This window comes from Accipiter gentilis, chromosome 1, assembly GCF_929443795.1.
Source record: "Accipiter gentilis chromosome 1, bAccGen1.1, whole genome shotgun sequence".
Lineage (NCBI taxonomy): Eukaryota > Metazoa > Chordata > Aves > Accipitriformes > Accipitridae > Astur > Astur gentilis.
Genome location: NC_064880.1, coordinates 50,789,105 through 50,804,016, shown reverse-complemented (window position 1 = coordinate 50,804,016; position 14,912 = coordinate 50,789,105). Strand labels below are relative to the sequence as shown.

General features: G+C 39.5%; 1 protein-coding gene across 15 annotated transcripts in view; it reads left to right on the top strand.

The window, feature by feature from the left end:
• Nucleotides 1-14,912, top strand: part of GTDC1 (glycosyltransferase like domain containing 1) — a 186,457-nt gene that overhangs the window by 135,581 nt on the left and 35,964 nt on the right. For all 15 annotated transcript variants that reach the window (XR_007505939.1, XR_007505938.1, XR_007505937.1 and 12 more), the window contains one exon: nucleotides 13,921-14,280. Coding sequence is in view for 9 of the 15 variants with exons in the window: in XM_049799400.1 (XP_049655357.1) it covers nucleotides 13,921-14,280 (360 nt within the window). In the remaining 6 variants the exon portion in view is untranslated. The remainder of the gene's footprint in view (nucleotides 1-13,920; nucleotides 14,281-14,912) is intronic.

Here is a 14,912-nt window from a genome sequence, read left to right as displayed (position 1 = left end):
AGGGGGAGGCGAGGCAGGGAAGAAGGACGTATGCACTTTTTTTTTTTTAATGAATGCTAGATTGCTGATTTTTCCAAAAATTGTCTGATAAGCTATACCTGTTTATTAGCAGATTTCTGCAGTCTTAGGGTGTCAAAGAAATTCACTGGAAGTGAAATTCTGAAATTTCTGCCCTGAGTTACTGAATCATCAATGAGACGCTTACATTCAAAGAAAGCATGAATATTAAAATTTGTTAGCGTACTTTGGCTTTGTAAGAAATACAATATATTATTATTTTTTCTTTATGCAACATCGCTGGGTTGTAAGAGAGGCAATAGAACCATTAATTAATAGTGGTAGTCCTGGATAATGTCATAATAAGCAATACAACATATTAAAGCACATTTATTCTTGCCAGCTATCAGGAGGAACCTTTACATATTTTAAAGGCCCATTAAGTTTGTTTACATACTGAGTTGAAGCTGGTATGCTTTGCTTCCAGTGGAACTGCCATTGGCAGGGGCTGAACCAGACTTTAGTACTTGACTCCGACGGTGTTGAATTTCCCGACTGTTCTATGCAGTGAGTAAATATATTGTCGGTACTTCAGGGCAGCCTGTCTCTCTGGGACAGCGGGTACAACCCAAAACAGCGTAGTCGGCAAAGCTAGGGTGTCTGGGGGTTGCTGTCATAAAAAGGAAAATAACTGAAATTATATGTATCAGAAGCAATTTTCCACAATGGAAAAGGTGGTCAAGGAATCAAAACCGTGCCTTCAGGTATATTACCCAACAGAACAACAAAAATGTGCTGGGCTTTAAATTGCAGTAGCAATCTGGAAAGGATTTTCTGACTGGAGCTGTGTTAAGTGTTAATAGTGAAACCTGGGTACTTTTTCCTTTGATCTCTCCTCGAGCTCATATAGAATAATAGGATCAAAATAAAATGCCATTTATATGAACACCTTGTTCTTTTGATCTTGGCACAAAAAACTCTGTCTGCAGCAACAACTTAGCGAACAGTGCATCTGCTCCTTTTAGTTGGACCTTCTAGTTTATGATAACTTTTAATAAATGGTGTCACAGCCAATTTTTTGTGTAGTTCATGAACTTAGTTGTAATTTTTGCCCTAGAGTCTTTAACTACATTTTCAGAAGAACCGAGAATAAGGTAAGCGGGACCTGTAAACTGGTGGCTTACGGTCAGTTGTGCATACATATGTTGAAAGGTAGGGGTGTACAAATGTTTACGCCATATATTCAAAATAGAACGCTAATTGTTCTTTGACCACCTGGGCAAGACTGTTAAATTAGTGTACTCTGAATAAAAGAGCGTGTATGGCTATGTCACCCCAAGAATAATTGGGGTAATTGCGGTTACCATAGCTGCTAGGTTTTGGATCCCCACTTTTTCCAGCAGGAAGATGATGTACCCCTGATGTCTGGGTGGAAGCCAAGCCTTTCTTTTCATTGCCCGTCTCTGCAGGAAAGCCCGCAGAAGTATTCCTGCTGGTAGTAGTGATGGATCCCCTTGGCTTTTAGGTAGAGACCTACAAGACAGATAATCCAGGGGTGAACATGAGTACCTTTCAGCTCTTTATTCCCCAGGGTTGATGGTCAGGAGTGTTTCCCTGGAAGTCATTATTGCGAGCACTTACAGTAAAGCCACTTCTTCGTGCTCTTTCAAATCTCTGACTAAGATTCTTCTCCATCAAAGGCTTTGACTGCATGGAAACAGCTGAGCTGTGTTTATGATGATGATTGATGGTGTCTCATTGTGATCCCTGCTTCAGTTGTAGTAACCTCCAAAAGTAGATGAGATGGGCATGAAGCACCGTGCCAAATGAAAGCAAATAAACCGAAGTCCTGCAGTTCACCAGTGTCATAATTGCTGCTGTCCAGGAAGAGGGATTAGCGAGTGTGAAGAAACACTAGCTAGGCGAGATCCAGTGGCCAAGCAGTATCTCGGGTGTCGAATGTCTCTCTCAAGCTTTGCATCCCACTGTAATTTATATTTAGCTATTAGGCTTATTAGATAGGAACAGTCAGCTTGTTGTACGCCGTATGCAAGGAACACTGCTGGGTAAGTGCTGGGTAAGTGTTTCGGCTCTTGCTGGAATGGCTGCAGTTGAGGTTGCCGCACGTGAGCTCTCCCCCGGCAAGTTTTGTTGCAGACTTAGTGGGATCTCTGCGGTCTGTCGTGAGGCAGGAGTATTCCAGAGAGCCATAACCGTGGCTATAACCTATAACCTTATTCTTACAAAGTAGTACAGTATAACTCATTACGTGCAATAAAGATACCGAGCTAGTTTGAGCACCAAAAGCAGTGTGGACGTATCTGTGCGGTACTGCACTAGGATTAACGCATCCTGCTGAGATCAGGTCTCCGTGCTAATGCAGCCACTCTGCCTCCAGTCTTTCTGCTAATTAGTACAGAACTGCTGTAAGAAAGCTTGCTGCTGTAGTTGTCTGAAAGGAAGTATCTGGCCAACTCTTCATTTTAGCAGAATACGTGTCCCTGTTCATCTTTCACCAGCTCTCACTTCATATCCCAGAATTCAGACCTACCTTTTGCATCACTTAAAGGAAGGATGTGGGACTCTTCGGACAAGGAGTTAAAGTGAAAGAGCTACAAAGATTTGTAGTTTTTCCTCCTTGCAATAAAAGTGTGATTGCCCTAGTTCTGTGGTTAGCATGAAACAAATCGGCTCTGTCATGAAGTCAGTGGGGTACAAGTTAATACAAGGTAGTAAAGGAATAATAATAAAGTAAAACAGCAAAGTTCCCAGTCTTTTATGACAAAACCAGTATGATCCTGTTGCAGTCTAGGGCCCTGCTGCAAATAGTATTTTCTGATGCTTGGATAAGTCCAATTTACATATATACAAAGTGTATGAATAAAGTCATAAAAGAATGCTTAGTATTTTACTTTTTTTTCCTTAAAAGTAATTTGCTATTGTTCAAACTTTCAGCTTTCACTGGTTTTGTTTCCAAAACCCCAAAAGGAAGAGAAAATAACAAAAGTCCATAAAGGCAAAAGGGATATGTTCTCATTTCAGTTCACAGAATTTCCTGCCTTTAAACAATACAAATATATGCCCTTAGGTTTCTAACGTGCTGGAAGGATACCGAATCCTTGACACAGATCAAATTAAAAGCAAGTCCACTATAGCAACAGCGAGTTTTACCAGCATGTCCAATAGATCTCAGCAAGAATTCACTGGGTTTTAACCATGTTGCCAAGCCTTACAAAATCCTAAACTGCTGACTCCACAAACGAATAAATGCTCAAAACCAGCAAGCAAATTCTAGGCTGAATTGGGCACAAATAAAATCCGATGCTTAAGAATTGTTCCCTATTCATTACAGGCCCCATTTAAAGCAATTACTTAATAGAACTTTGAGGTGTATCCACAAGCAGGACAGACGTGGACGTTGACTACGTAAAACCTTTTAAAGTACATTGCCTCCCGTGATTACGGTTACGTGTCGGTGTTGCTCCCAGCCCTTGGGGTGAAGGACAGGAGGAGCACGGGGGCAGCCGGGAGTAGTTGTCACCAGGTAGAGTTGTCGTTTGCATTTGAATTCTCATGTGCTGGCATTTCTTTCACCTTTTTGACCTATTTCAGTAGAAACCTCAAAGTACCGTACTTTGAGAACTGCTCCCCACGGTCACGTAGGGTGTATCTATACGAACACCGTTCAGAGTTGTAGAAGCAAAGCATTGGGCTCAACGGTCATGGTCAAGCTCTTTGCCTCTCCAAGGTTTCTGATTTTTATTCTTTTTTTTTTTTTTTTTTAATAATCTTTGTAGTACAGTAATTTTCAAGATGACCATGTCCTGCTGTAGGGCGGGCGTTAGCTCAAGCTGTTCACGTGGCTGTGTCTCCTTTCGGGGTAGGGACCATCCTTCCTCATCCTTCTTGCTGTCTTCATGCAGATACATCACCGTGCTGGTAACTGCCAGCTCATGGCGTGTAAGGGTAACAGTGCTGTTTGTATCGATGCTGGTTTCTCCTTTTTCCGACAAAAACCGGCATATTCCGCTTCTTGGTGTACATCCTTTAATATCATAGGTAGCTCAGTGATGGGCTACATGCATTTTCCAGGAATTTGGCAGCACGGGGTTCCCGAGGAGCTCCCGTGATGCGCTAGCCGGTTTTCTGGTACCCGGGTGGTGAAGGGCAGGTTCTCGGCGACCTTAAATCAGCATCACTGTCATCCTGATTTATACCAGAAAAAGGGAGTCTGAGGTTTTGGGGTTTTTTCCTCCTCTACTGACAGCGCTACTAGTAGAAATAATATTTTTAGAGCTTTCTGACAAAAATATGTGACCTTCTTAGGGCAGAGGGCTACTGCCAGTCTAGGTTTAGAGATGGAGAGAGACTTTTGGTGTTTTGACGATGAGACACTGACCCGCTGGCAAAGTTGGGATTAAAACTCAGAGTTTCCTCTAAATCACACTGGCTAGCTGAGATACAAACACATACACATTTAACCTTCAGTTGTAGTGCAAAGAAAGTGCAAGTAAGTCTAACACAGTAACACATTTTCAAACAGAGGTCAAAGTCTCTGCATTACCCCATGGTCCTCAGGGCCAGAGGCAGTTGACTGGACCATCTGATTCGAATGCCCTATGGCTGAGATAACTCTACAATAGCCGGTGTTTTTCTTATTACTTGGATGTTGTGTTAATGACAAAATGTGGTTTAGATTTTTATGTGCAGAAAATTATTATTTTTAATTAATTTCTTTAGATCTTTCAGATAAAGGTTTCTTCGTTTAAACCTTCAGGTGAAAGTAGGCTTCGTTGCTTATTTGTTTCCTGGGGTACCTGAGAAAGTGTTAAATAATTAAGGTGAAATATGTGTTTTCCTGAGAAACACACAGAAGTTTGCATTTGCGCAGTCGAGTGAATTATCAAAACCAGATGTGAGCAAGTGGAACATTTTACATAAATTTATTAAAATCATTATTTACCTGTAAGTTATAAGAAGGGCTTAGTTGCACTAGTTTGTTGCCAATATGTACTGCCAATAATCTGCCAAAAAGCAGCTTGCTGGCAAAATCACTGAAATGGTTAGCTTATGCTGCACAGAACATTACAACCCTGAGTCAAATGAAAACCTACTATAAACGAACTCTTTGATGGTGGATTCGCCGGAATATGGTATTGATATATGGTATACACTTTATATGGATTATGTATACTGTGCAAGAAATATGGATATCTATTAAGGGTAACTTGATATGTAATCGGTTAGGACAGTTATTGTTTTCAGTATTTGCTATGAATAAGATCACACGGTGACTGTTCAGTTTTAAAACACAGACTATTCACATGCAGCCCAAAGCGCTAGCATACTGTTTGTTCAATTAATACAGAAAGGCTATTGAAAATGTAAAATATCTGACATCTATACAGAGTAATTTTAAAGGCAACTTTTCTTCTAGGAACAATTTATACATTACATAAACTTATATTTTTCATCCAAGTATCATTTCGAGAATAGCAAGCTTAAATATTGGAGGCCATAGGGAAACATAATATTACGATAATGTTCTTTGGTGCGGTTTGGAAGGTTTTAGGAAACATTTGGAAGTATTTTTCTCATAAAGTCACTTAACTATTGAAGTGTTATGATAGCACTCCCTTCTGCATTGCGTATGTTACAAAACAGCCTGTTTAAAGGGGACATCCATTCTATATATCCTGATTAGAAGTATTTCCACAAAACAGGAAATTATATGTTACAGGATCCTGGTATTAGTTTTAATTAAAAAAAAAAAAAAAAAAAAGGAAATAAAAGACAAGATGATTTAAGGTGTGATATCAGTTTTCAAACACCCATTTCCAATTCTGTTTAGCAAGAAGAGATATACTGTATTGTTTGGAGCTATACGTGAAATTTGCATTTTCTAAATAAGCACTCGAGAGCTGAACTGTTTTTTTTCTGTTTAAGTAAGCACTAATAAACATGACCAATCCTTTAGGATCCTGAAGAACCTTAAAAACCTTGCAATTCTCAGAAGCCTAACTTTTTTCCCCATAGTGTAATTCATTCTTTTGAACTTCTGCAGAAGCAGAACTTAAGTCAACAATTTCTAAATTTCTGGCAGTTGTTATCAAGGGGACTCTTAGAGCTCCAAAAGTGTATCTGTTACCTTGCAGAGTCGGTGCAGCAGATCTACACAGTCATGATGTTTAATTATAGAGCAAATTACTTTTTTTTCTGAACTATCCATTAATTAATGTTTTCATATCTCGTGGAAAATAACACCTAAGTTATTTTCATCTGCGTTATAAAATATGTATTGTAGTTCATTACCATCTTCCTGAGGAGTTTTTAATTTATCACCTTTTCATTTGTTGAGAATGATGTTCTTAGAAATTATAACTGCACTGATTCTTACATTTAATGTTAAAGGATTTCAGGGAATTGAAGATGTGAATTCAGAAATAATATATTTAGGGTCAAACTCAGTCTCATGTGAAATCAAAGAGAGCTTTGCCTTGACTTCAGTGGGTCCAGAGTCTCCCTTCTGTTATTAAAATGCAGAGTAATCATTTTCTGATTTTTTTTTTTCTTTCTGACCTGAAGCGCTTAAGGTATTGTTGAAGTCATTTGTCAGGAGTAAATATGTAACAAAATGGAATAATCCCACAAGTACTGGATTAGGCTAGACGTGCTTTTGACATCCAATAAGAGCAGCAGCACAGAGGTCTCAAAACCAGGAGAGCTTGGACTTTCAGGGATATATTTGTTTCAGAGTAGTTTCACCTGCCTTTGCTCCTGGTTTGCACAGTTTCACTGCAGGCTTGTGTTTTGGAAGGTAGTACCTTTCCATGTGTTTGGGGGAATAAAAGTTGAAGAATGCTTTAGTTAAAATCCTGGTCAGCTGGGATTTAGGCTTTACAGTGCATCTTGAGCAGTCATCTTGATGTTAGAAATTCAAATGTAATATTGAGGGGAAAGTTAGAGATCAGTTTGACTGTCCTCCTTATATTTAGGTATGGGCACGACATCTTAGAGAATAAACTAATAGGAGTGTTGTTGAATCAGTGGAACTGGGTTGGAAAGAAAAATGCAAAGGCTAAGTAAAAGTAGGAATTTTGGGCAGTATCAAATATGGATACTAGATATTGAGGGATTTTGCTCAGAAATTATTCGGAAAAACAGGTGGAGGTTATGGTTTGAGGAATGTGAGCATTATTCTGTTTCTCTTCTACTCTTTACTGTTGACATCTCTCTCTCTCCTGCCTGTCTCATCTTTGTTCCCCCCTCCAATGGACCGAGTTACCTCTGGAGTCAAACCCAGCTGCCTGCGGTTGATCTGGATCCAGCCTCCCTTCTCCAGGAACATCTCTGCATCCCACCTACGAATCAGGCACACCGCTGGCGTGGCAAGGGTTCTTACATTCAGCTAATTTGTTGCTCAAACAGGAACATTTTTGGCTGATTTGTCAGAAAGAAGACAGACTTTGCGATATCCCTCCCCTGGTGCATCTGTTGTATGGATTACATACCACTTCTCTCTCTCTGGCCAGGACACGAACATTAGGAAGGCAGACGTCCTGCTGCTGCTGTCAGCTGTAGCTCTTTCCCATGTTGTTATTCACCTTGTAGTCCCTCCTGCAAGCTGCTAGCAGCAACACCTCTCACACACCTGATGTCCTCCATCCTTGGCCTGGGATGATAGCTAAGACTTGACTGGATGAGGCTCTGAGCAACCTGGTCCAACTGGATGGGCTTGGAGCACCAGGTTGGACCAGAGACCTTCCAACTTTCCTGATTCCCTCAGTCTATTCTGTATTTCTCTTGTGTCATGGAAGAGGGAAGATAGGTGAGGGAGGATGATGATCTCATCTCAAATAATGTTTCATACTTCTCTGTCTTGCAGTCTGCAAATGGGGAAATCAGTGTAAACCCTACTTATTCTACCAAGGAAAATACATATTCGACTGTGGGAAGACAAGCTCAGCCACAGACCTTGTATTTTCTTTTGCCATGCCCTTCCCAGTGCTTAATCTTGGCTCTGTTCGGTTTTCTTTCTGTTCTCTCTCTTTGCTCCTAATCCTTGTCCATGCTTATAAGCCCCTAATATTTATATGGCATTATCTGTGTTAGAGATTACTGCTGACAAGTAATCTCTTCCCTCTTCTGAGTGAAGAATTACAACCATTGCTAAAGATCAGAAAGTGAAATTAGATCCCCGAAAGTATGTGACAACTTCAATAAAGCCTAATATCAAATTCCCTAAATATTGGGAATTTTCTTTTGAGCTTTTAGGTTTGAACTGTAGCACAGCTTTGGGACACCTGACCACACTCAGCAACTTTTTTTTTTGCTGCAGAGCAAAATGTGACAGTAGTTGCAGGGAAAAAAAAAATGAAAAAAAAAAAATCGCTGAGCTGAGACTGGTCTCCCAGTTTTGTCACATGTTGCAGTCTTTCGAGAAGTAGTTAGATACAAATGCATCAGTTTTACTGCTATCAGGTGATTTGTAACATTAAATATGAAAAATATAAATGTATAAATTTATATGTAAATATAAAAACCAAGTATATACTAATGTAGTTCTTGTCTGTTCCAGTTTGGCCTCCAAAGAACTGCTTTCATGACCTTTTTTTTTTTCCCATTAGAACAGAGCGAACAAATTTCTGACTTTTCAAAAAGCTCAGAGATAACATGACTGCATGCTTGTATAGTTTACATATATTTCTAGTAGTTGTGGGAACAAATTCAAGGGAGCAGAAAGAAAGAAGGTGCAAAAGTGGAATTTCCTAGTTACTGCAAATGACAGAAACGACTGTCCCTTGCACCCATTATAAGCTAAACGGACTCCAGGTATTAGAATCCCAGAAGCTCTCCATGAACCTCTGTAGTGGTTTAGGTCACATAAATTGTACTAAAAATATTACAGTTAGCAAAGAGACATTTGTGATCGTGTTTAAAGAAAAACAAAGGAAATTCTCAGACAATGAGTTTGTTAAATAGTAAGTTATGCCGTGACGGGGCATCGGTGACGAAGGAAACGGGGCACCTCTAAAATGTGTGTGCTCCAGCTCCAAGGCCTGGGGAAGGTCTCTAATATATCTGGTTATGACTCCTTCCTTTTATTATTTTTAAACTTTTTAATAGCAACATAATAACAACAACAAGAAATCCACTGCACTTTCAGGACTATCTTTACCTTTGCTTCCAAATGTAACTACAGTCACAGAAGTGCCAGTTTTTATGAATTCAAATTATTTTATTTTTTTTTTAACTTATATCCATTCTTACAGACTATCCTTGCTCATCGAGAACAACTATTCAAAAGACACAGAACTTGCCTCTATAGTTTGACCTAACCTAAACCAGCACTCCAGTTACTCTTTCTAATGTGGTTTTTATTCATCGAGCAGTGACATCGTGGCCCTTCCATCCTTTTTGTTGTTGTAGTTTTTAATGAAGTGGTGCACAAAGTGAGTCTCGGTGCCATGAAAGAGAAACCAATTCCCATAAGTAATTTTTCATTAGGGTAAATAAAGTGCTGTGAATAAACACATACGATAGAACATGGCAACATGTTAGGAAAGAGCTGGAGAAAATGCACATGTCTGCTTCAAGGAAAAATACATGGGTTTCCTCAGAGTGGGGTTTTGTGGCATAAATGAAAAGAAAATATATAGATTGGGGAGTTTAAAAAAAATCTGTTATTCAAAACGGCCAATATTTAGATTGAAACTGACTTTTAGTATATGGAATTTTTATTATATATGAACTTAGTTTAATTTTTAACTCAGCTTTTTAACTAAACTTCTATACCCAGTATGGAAAAAGGGAAAGTTTTCAAGGCTCACTCATTTTAAAGTCTTCATAAAGTTTTAAAAATGGACTGTTAAATGTGTCAGAGATCCTCAAAAATCTGAATAAATAAAAGAAAAACAGTTTTGAAAACAAGTTATGATACTAAAATTAGATATCTAAGCCTCTCACTGTTTGTTCTGAACTTTCAGTGTTGAAATATATATGAGTTACGCAGAAAAGTAAAACATTTTCCATGTTTTTTTAAATATAAGGGACAGTACCTTGTGGAATCTGTTGGAAGTGTTAATATTTGTATGCTTTGGTGATAACTTTTTTCTGGAAAGTTTCACATGCACAGGATTTCACTACCACAAGTTAATAACAATAATAAAATCCTTCTCCCATATTAAGAATAGAATGCTATGGAATTTTTCCTATGTGACCAGTGCGTGTTGTAACTAAGGTTGAGAAAAACGGCGCATCCTTCTCGATAACTAAATCCTGCCTATCTGCTGCGGTAGGTCTCTAGCTTGTTTTTTCGAATCATAGAATTATAGAAGGGTTTGGGTTAGAAGGTCATCTAGTTCCAACCCCCCTGCAGTGAGCAGGGACATCTTCCACTAGATCAGGTTGCTCAGAGCCCCGTCCAACCTGGCCTTGGATATTTCCAGGGACGGGGCATCGACCACCTCTCTGGGCAACCTGCGCCTGTGTTTCACCAGCCCCACCCTAAAAAATGTCTATTTAGTCTTTTAAGCCTATGCCTGCTCCTGCCCCAGCTCTGCTTTTCCATCACCAGCCTCTCTGAGGTTGTATCTTCTGAAATGTAGACAAGGATTTAAAAACCTTTGATGATCTTTGTGGGATTAGATCCTGGCTCCAAATAAAACACTGGAGCATTTGTTTTTTCTCCAGGTTATAGACTTTTGGATGGTGATGTGGAAGTCCTGCAAGCTCTTGATGTTTATAAATGACCGAGATCTGGGCAGGTACTGGATGGAGTGATGACTGTGTCTGGAAGGTGGCAGGAAAGAAGAATTAATGTGAGTCTGGAAGAGGAAGAAAAGAATAGCTGGAGCAAAAATGTTCTGGAGAAAATGTAAACACAAAAAATGTGCTAACTAGACATTGTCTTTCTCCAGCATGCTTTTGGGAAATGCACATGAACAGGTTTAGAAGATTTCGTGTTGTTATTAGTTTATTTTCAGGTCATTTATTTAAGTGTCATAAAGAACATTAGCTAGTGGTTAGGGACTACAATATCCATTATATCATTCCAATCATGTGGACAAGTTTATACTACATATGATTTACAATGGCCTTTCCGCAGTTAAAATTGTTATATGCAGGTACAAGGTTTTATACATGGTTGTATTTAGCAAAATCCAAGTGGCTGAGCACAGAGACGTCTCCCAATCAAAGTCCGAAAAATTAATGCTTTTACACGAACGCTGTGGGTTGCAGCGAGAGCTGTTTATGGCTCTCTGCCTACATCCTTTATCATGTCTCCGCTGTTGTTAGTAAAATATACAGAACTACTTTATGCCAAAACAATGGAAGTTAATGCAGATAACTTGTTCCAAAGTTAACCATCAAATAAATCTTTTTCTTTTTTTTTAAACTGTTAAGTGAAATGGTGTTCTAAAACTTTTAAAAATTGTCAAGATGATGAATACTGTGTGTGTAATACAAGTAAATACCATGGAATTGATTGCGCACACATGTCTTAAATAAAGGATATTAAATAGTTTATTCCAGAGAGAGATCGGTGAAGTTTTATCTAATATTATTAGAAATTCTGCAATGATGGATCAGATTTATAAGGGCTGAAAATCAAGAAGAAAACCTCTTCAGAAATAGAAATGGTGCATTGAGTGGATGATTGGCCGGAAGATTAAAGACAGGCAGGGGGATACAGCCTGCCTAGGTAGTCCGACCTCTCGCACGTCAAGCAATTCTTCTTAGCAGCAACGATTTTTCAAAATCTGTTAGTTAAATTTGGTTTGGTAAATCAGACCTCTCGATTCGGTCGCAGACCTGGTGGTTGAGGGCAAATCCCTTAACCTATTTCTTCTTCAGCTTTTCCCGTGTGTAAATATATAAAAGTATATCCTCACAGGGATGTGTCCGTATTTCAGAGGAGCCACCACCAGCCAGTTTTAGGTCTATAATTCAGCTTAGACTGTCAAAACACCGACTTAACTGTTAAGAGCATATATGTATGGAATTCAGCCACACTGAATTTATACTTTTATGCTCTGGGAATCTGAGGGTGGCTAAGTCGCTGAGATGGGAATGGTTTAACTCAGGCTCGTTTGGGAACCTGTCCTGTTTGTAACATAGGTCATGGATTTGGATGGGGCTGTTGAATGTGATTGAACTTTTTCTGGTTGTATCTACAGAGCAGCTCCAACGAGTGACGGCGAGCAGTGGAAAAAGGGTAGATCTCGTAGGTGATTTGGTCAGTGGCTTGAAAATGCAGCTTAGTTTAGATAAACAGGAAAATAATATGCCAAGGGACAGCAAGCCAAACCAAAGAATACAGATTCCATGGAACGGTTACACAGTGTACTGACTTAGGGAAGGAGATTTAGGGGTTTGAAGAAAAATCCTCAAAGCAATTAGTCAAGAGTACAACTGCGGTGAAGCTCACAGTAAAGCCCACAGTAAACTGCGGTAAAGTGTGTGCGTGTTTGTATTTTGGTCGTGATTTTGAAGAAGAAGGGTCCGCTTGCGTTTGAAGGTGCTCCATTGCAGGGTGAAGCGGATGATTCTGGCGTTTAGGAATATTCATTTTGACAAAGAGGGAAGGGAGAGGTTTGTTCACAGCCCAGAAACGAGCTGTGATAGAGTAAAACTCTGAAGAACTGTGGAGGAGGCTGATAAAGTGGAGCAAGTGTTGGCTTTAGTAAACAGTTCAATAAACAGGCTACAGTGCGTAAACATTTGGAAATTAAAAGGAAACGGAAAATTTAAATGTCTCCACTTATCTGGGAGAACCATAATCACACTGAAAGACATGTAAGTAAATAATATTTGGGTAAATTAACTTGAGGTACAGGCAGGCATTTAGACTGAGGATCCCATGGTGGCCGTGCACGTAGTCGTCTCTGTGTTAATTTAGAAGAGTCATGTTTGAATGAAGGAGCTTCACTTGAGTGTTTCCTGGGCAAGGACCGTAATTCATTACTACTTTAAATCAAATAGTAAAACTATATCTGTGTAAAATGTTACATTTCATATACTACAAAAATTAGTTCAGGGGCCTCAACGTAACTGTGCAAACGCATCCTGCTGTTGGGAAGGGTTTTCTGCAGCGTGGACATCAGATGGAAGAGCCAGCGGTGTCTAATACTGTCTGTGGTACCTCAGGAAGGTCATGAGCAGCTCTGCCTCAGTTTCCCCATCTTAGTGTTCATTCCTCACACCTGTGAAAAAACACGGGAGCGGTTGCTTTTATCCTATGAATGGATGTACAACTCAATCCTTTTGTCCTAGGTGTGGGGTTTTTTTCTAGTTTGTGGTTAATTTTTCCAGTTGGTCATCATAGAAATCAGGCAAGGATAGTTGGGTAAGAAGACCCGCATCCATGTCACGGTACATGTTTGACCCATGGTTTTAGGCAACAAAGAATCTTTCTGCGTTAGCTTTCATTATCCTGGGATGAAGCAACTTGCTGGGCTCAAGTCTAGGCATGGTCTAGACTCACGTTAGGTTAAACACTGCTGCGTTTGGCATTTGCTACCAATCTGAGCTGTAGTCCTGGCAAAAATGCCAAGACTTTTCTGGCAGAATTGGCTTTTTACTTCCAGGAGGTGTTTGCTTTATTTTATTTTAGCAGGCAAATAGTTTTGTTCTCCCTGTTGATGCATGCGTGTGCCATTAGCAGCGACGGGGTTCGGTCGAGACCTTTGGCTTCTCAGCCAGTGAGCCTGTTATTTTATTTCGCAGGTACCATATTCACTAAATAGACGTGAAGTGTATCGTTTACTGAATGCTAGTGGAGTTGTTGCTTGGATGGATGTAAAATATGAACCATGGTTTTTTTTTCTCATTTGCTATTATTTAATTATAAATTACCAGGTGAAACTGAAATCCAGCATAAACACAATACAGATTTATTTTTTTTCTTCTTTTTCCTAACAGGTTCATGCCAGAACATAAGCTTGCCCATTTGGAAAAGGTAATTGGTGTTAAAAGAAATGGAGATGCTTATCAATTGGAGGGTCTGCCTGGCCAGCAGAAGAGCAGAGCTTTAATGAAAACCAGCAATGCACATCGCGAGTCTGGACTTTGTGAAGCCCAGCCTGGACTTTATACCACACAGCACGAGGGGCTGCCTTCCCCATTAACAGCACCGGCGAGATTGAACAAGTCTGAAGCATCAGAAAGTACAAATCCTTGTCAAGAAGAAGATAAGCAACATCTGACTTTTAACCTCTCTAATATCTTGAGTGGACGGGACTATCAGCAAAGACCTTTACACATTGCCTGGCCTCACAGGTGGTAAGTGGTGAACAAATCCAAATACTGTACCTTTGAAAGATTTATGAATTTGGTTTGATCCCTTTTTTGTGACTTCTGTGAAATATAAAATAATTTCCTAAACACACGCTGACACCGCACACACACGTAGAGGAAAAAGACGCATCGCTGACATCTGATTGCACACACGCGCGGAGGAGAAAGGCACATCACTAACATCTGATTATTCAAAATAATTTGTTTGAATATACGTAGTTCGGTAATGCTAACCAGACGTTTAACCATTGATGTTGATGATTCCTCATTTTTTGCCCAAGAAAAAGATCCCCCTGCTGCTGAAACGATAAGCGTAATTCTGGTAACTCTCTTTTCCTATAAAGCAAACCACAGATGACAATTAATATCTAATGTTATTTAAATTATCTTAATTACTTTAATGGAAGTGATTAAGTGTAAAGATACATGGTGACACTGGACAGCTGATGTTAACCCACTGTCTGCGTTTTAAAAACACCCTTTCAGTGTTACATAAATAGAAAGCCTGTTTGAATGTATTAACAGTGAAGCAGTATTTTTCCAACTGCTAGCACAAATACCTGATCTCTGAATCTTCTCTGAACGGCCGAAAATCTACCATGCCGCATAATCGCTAA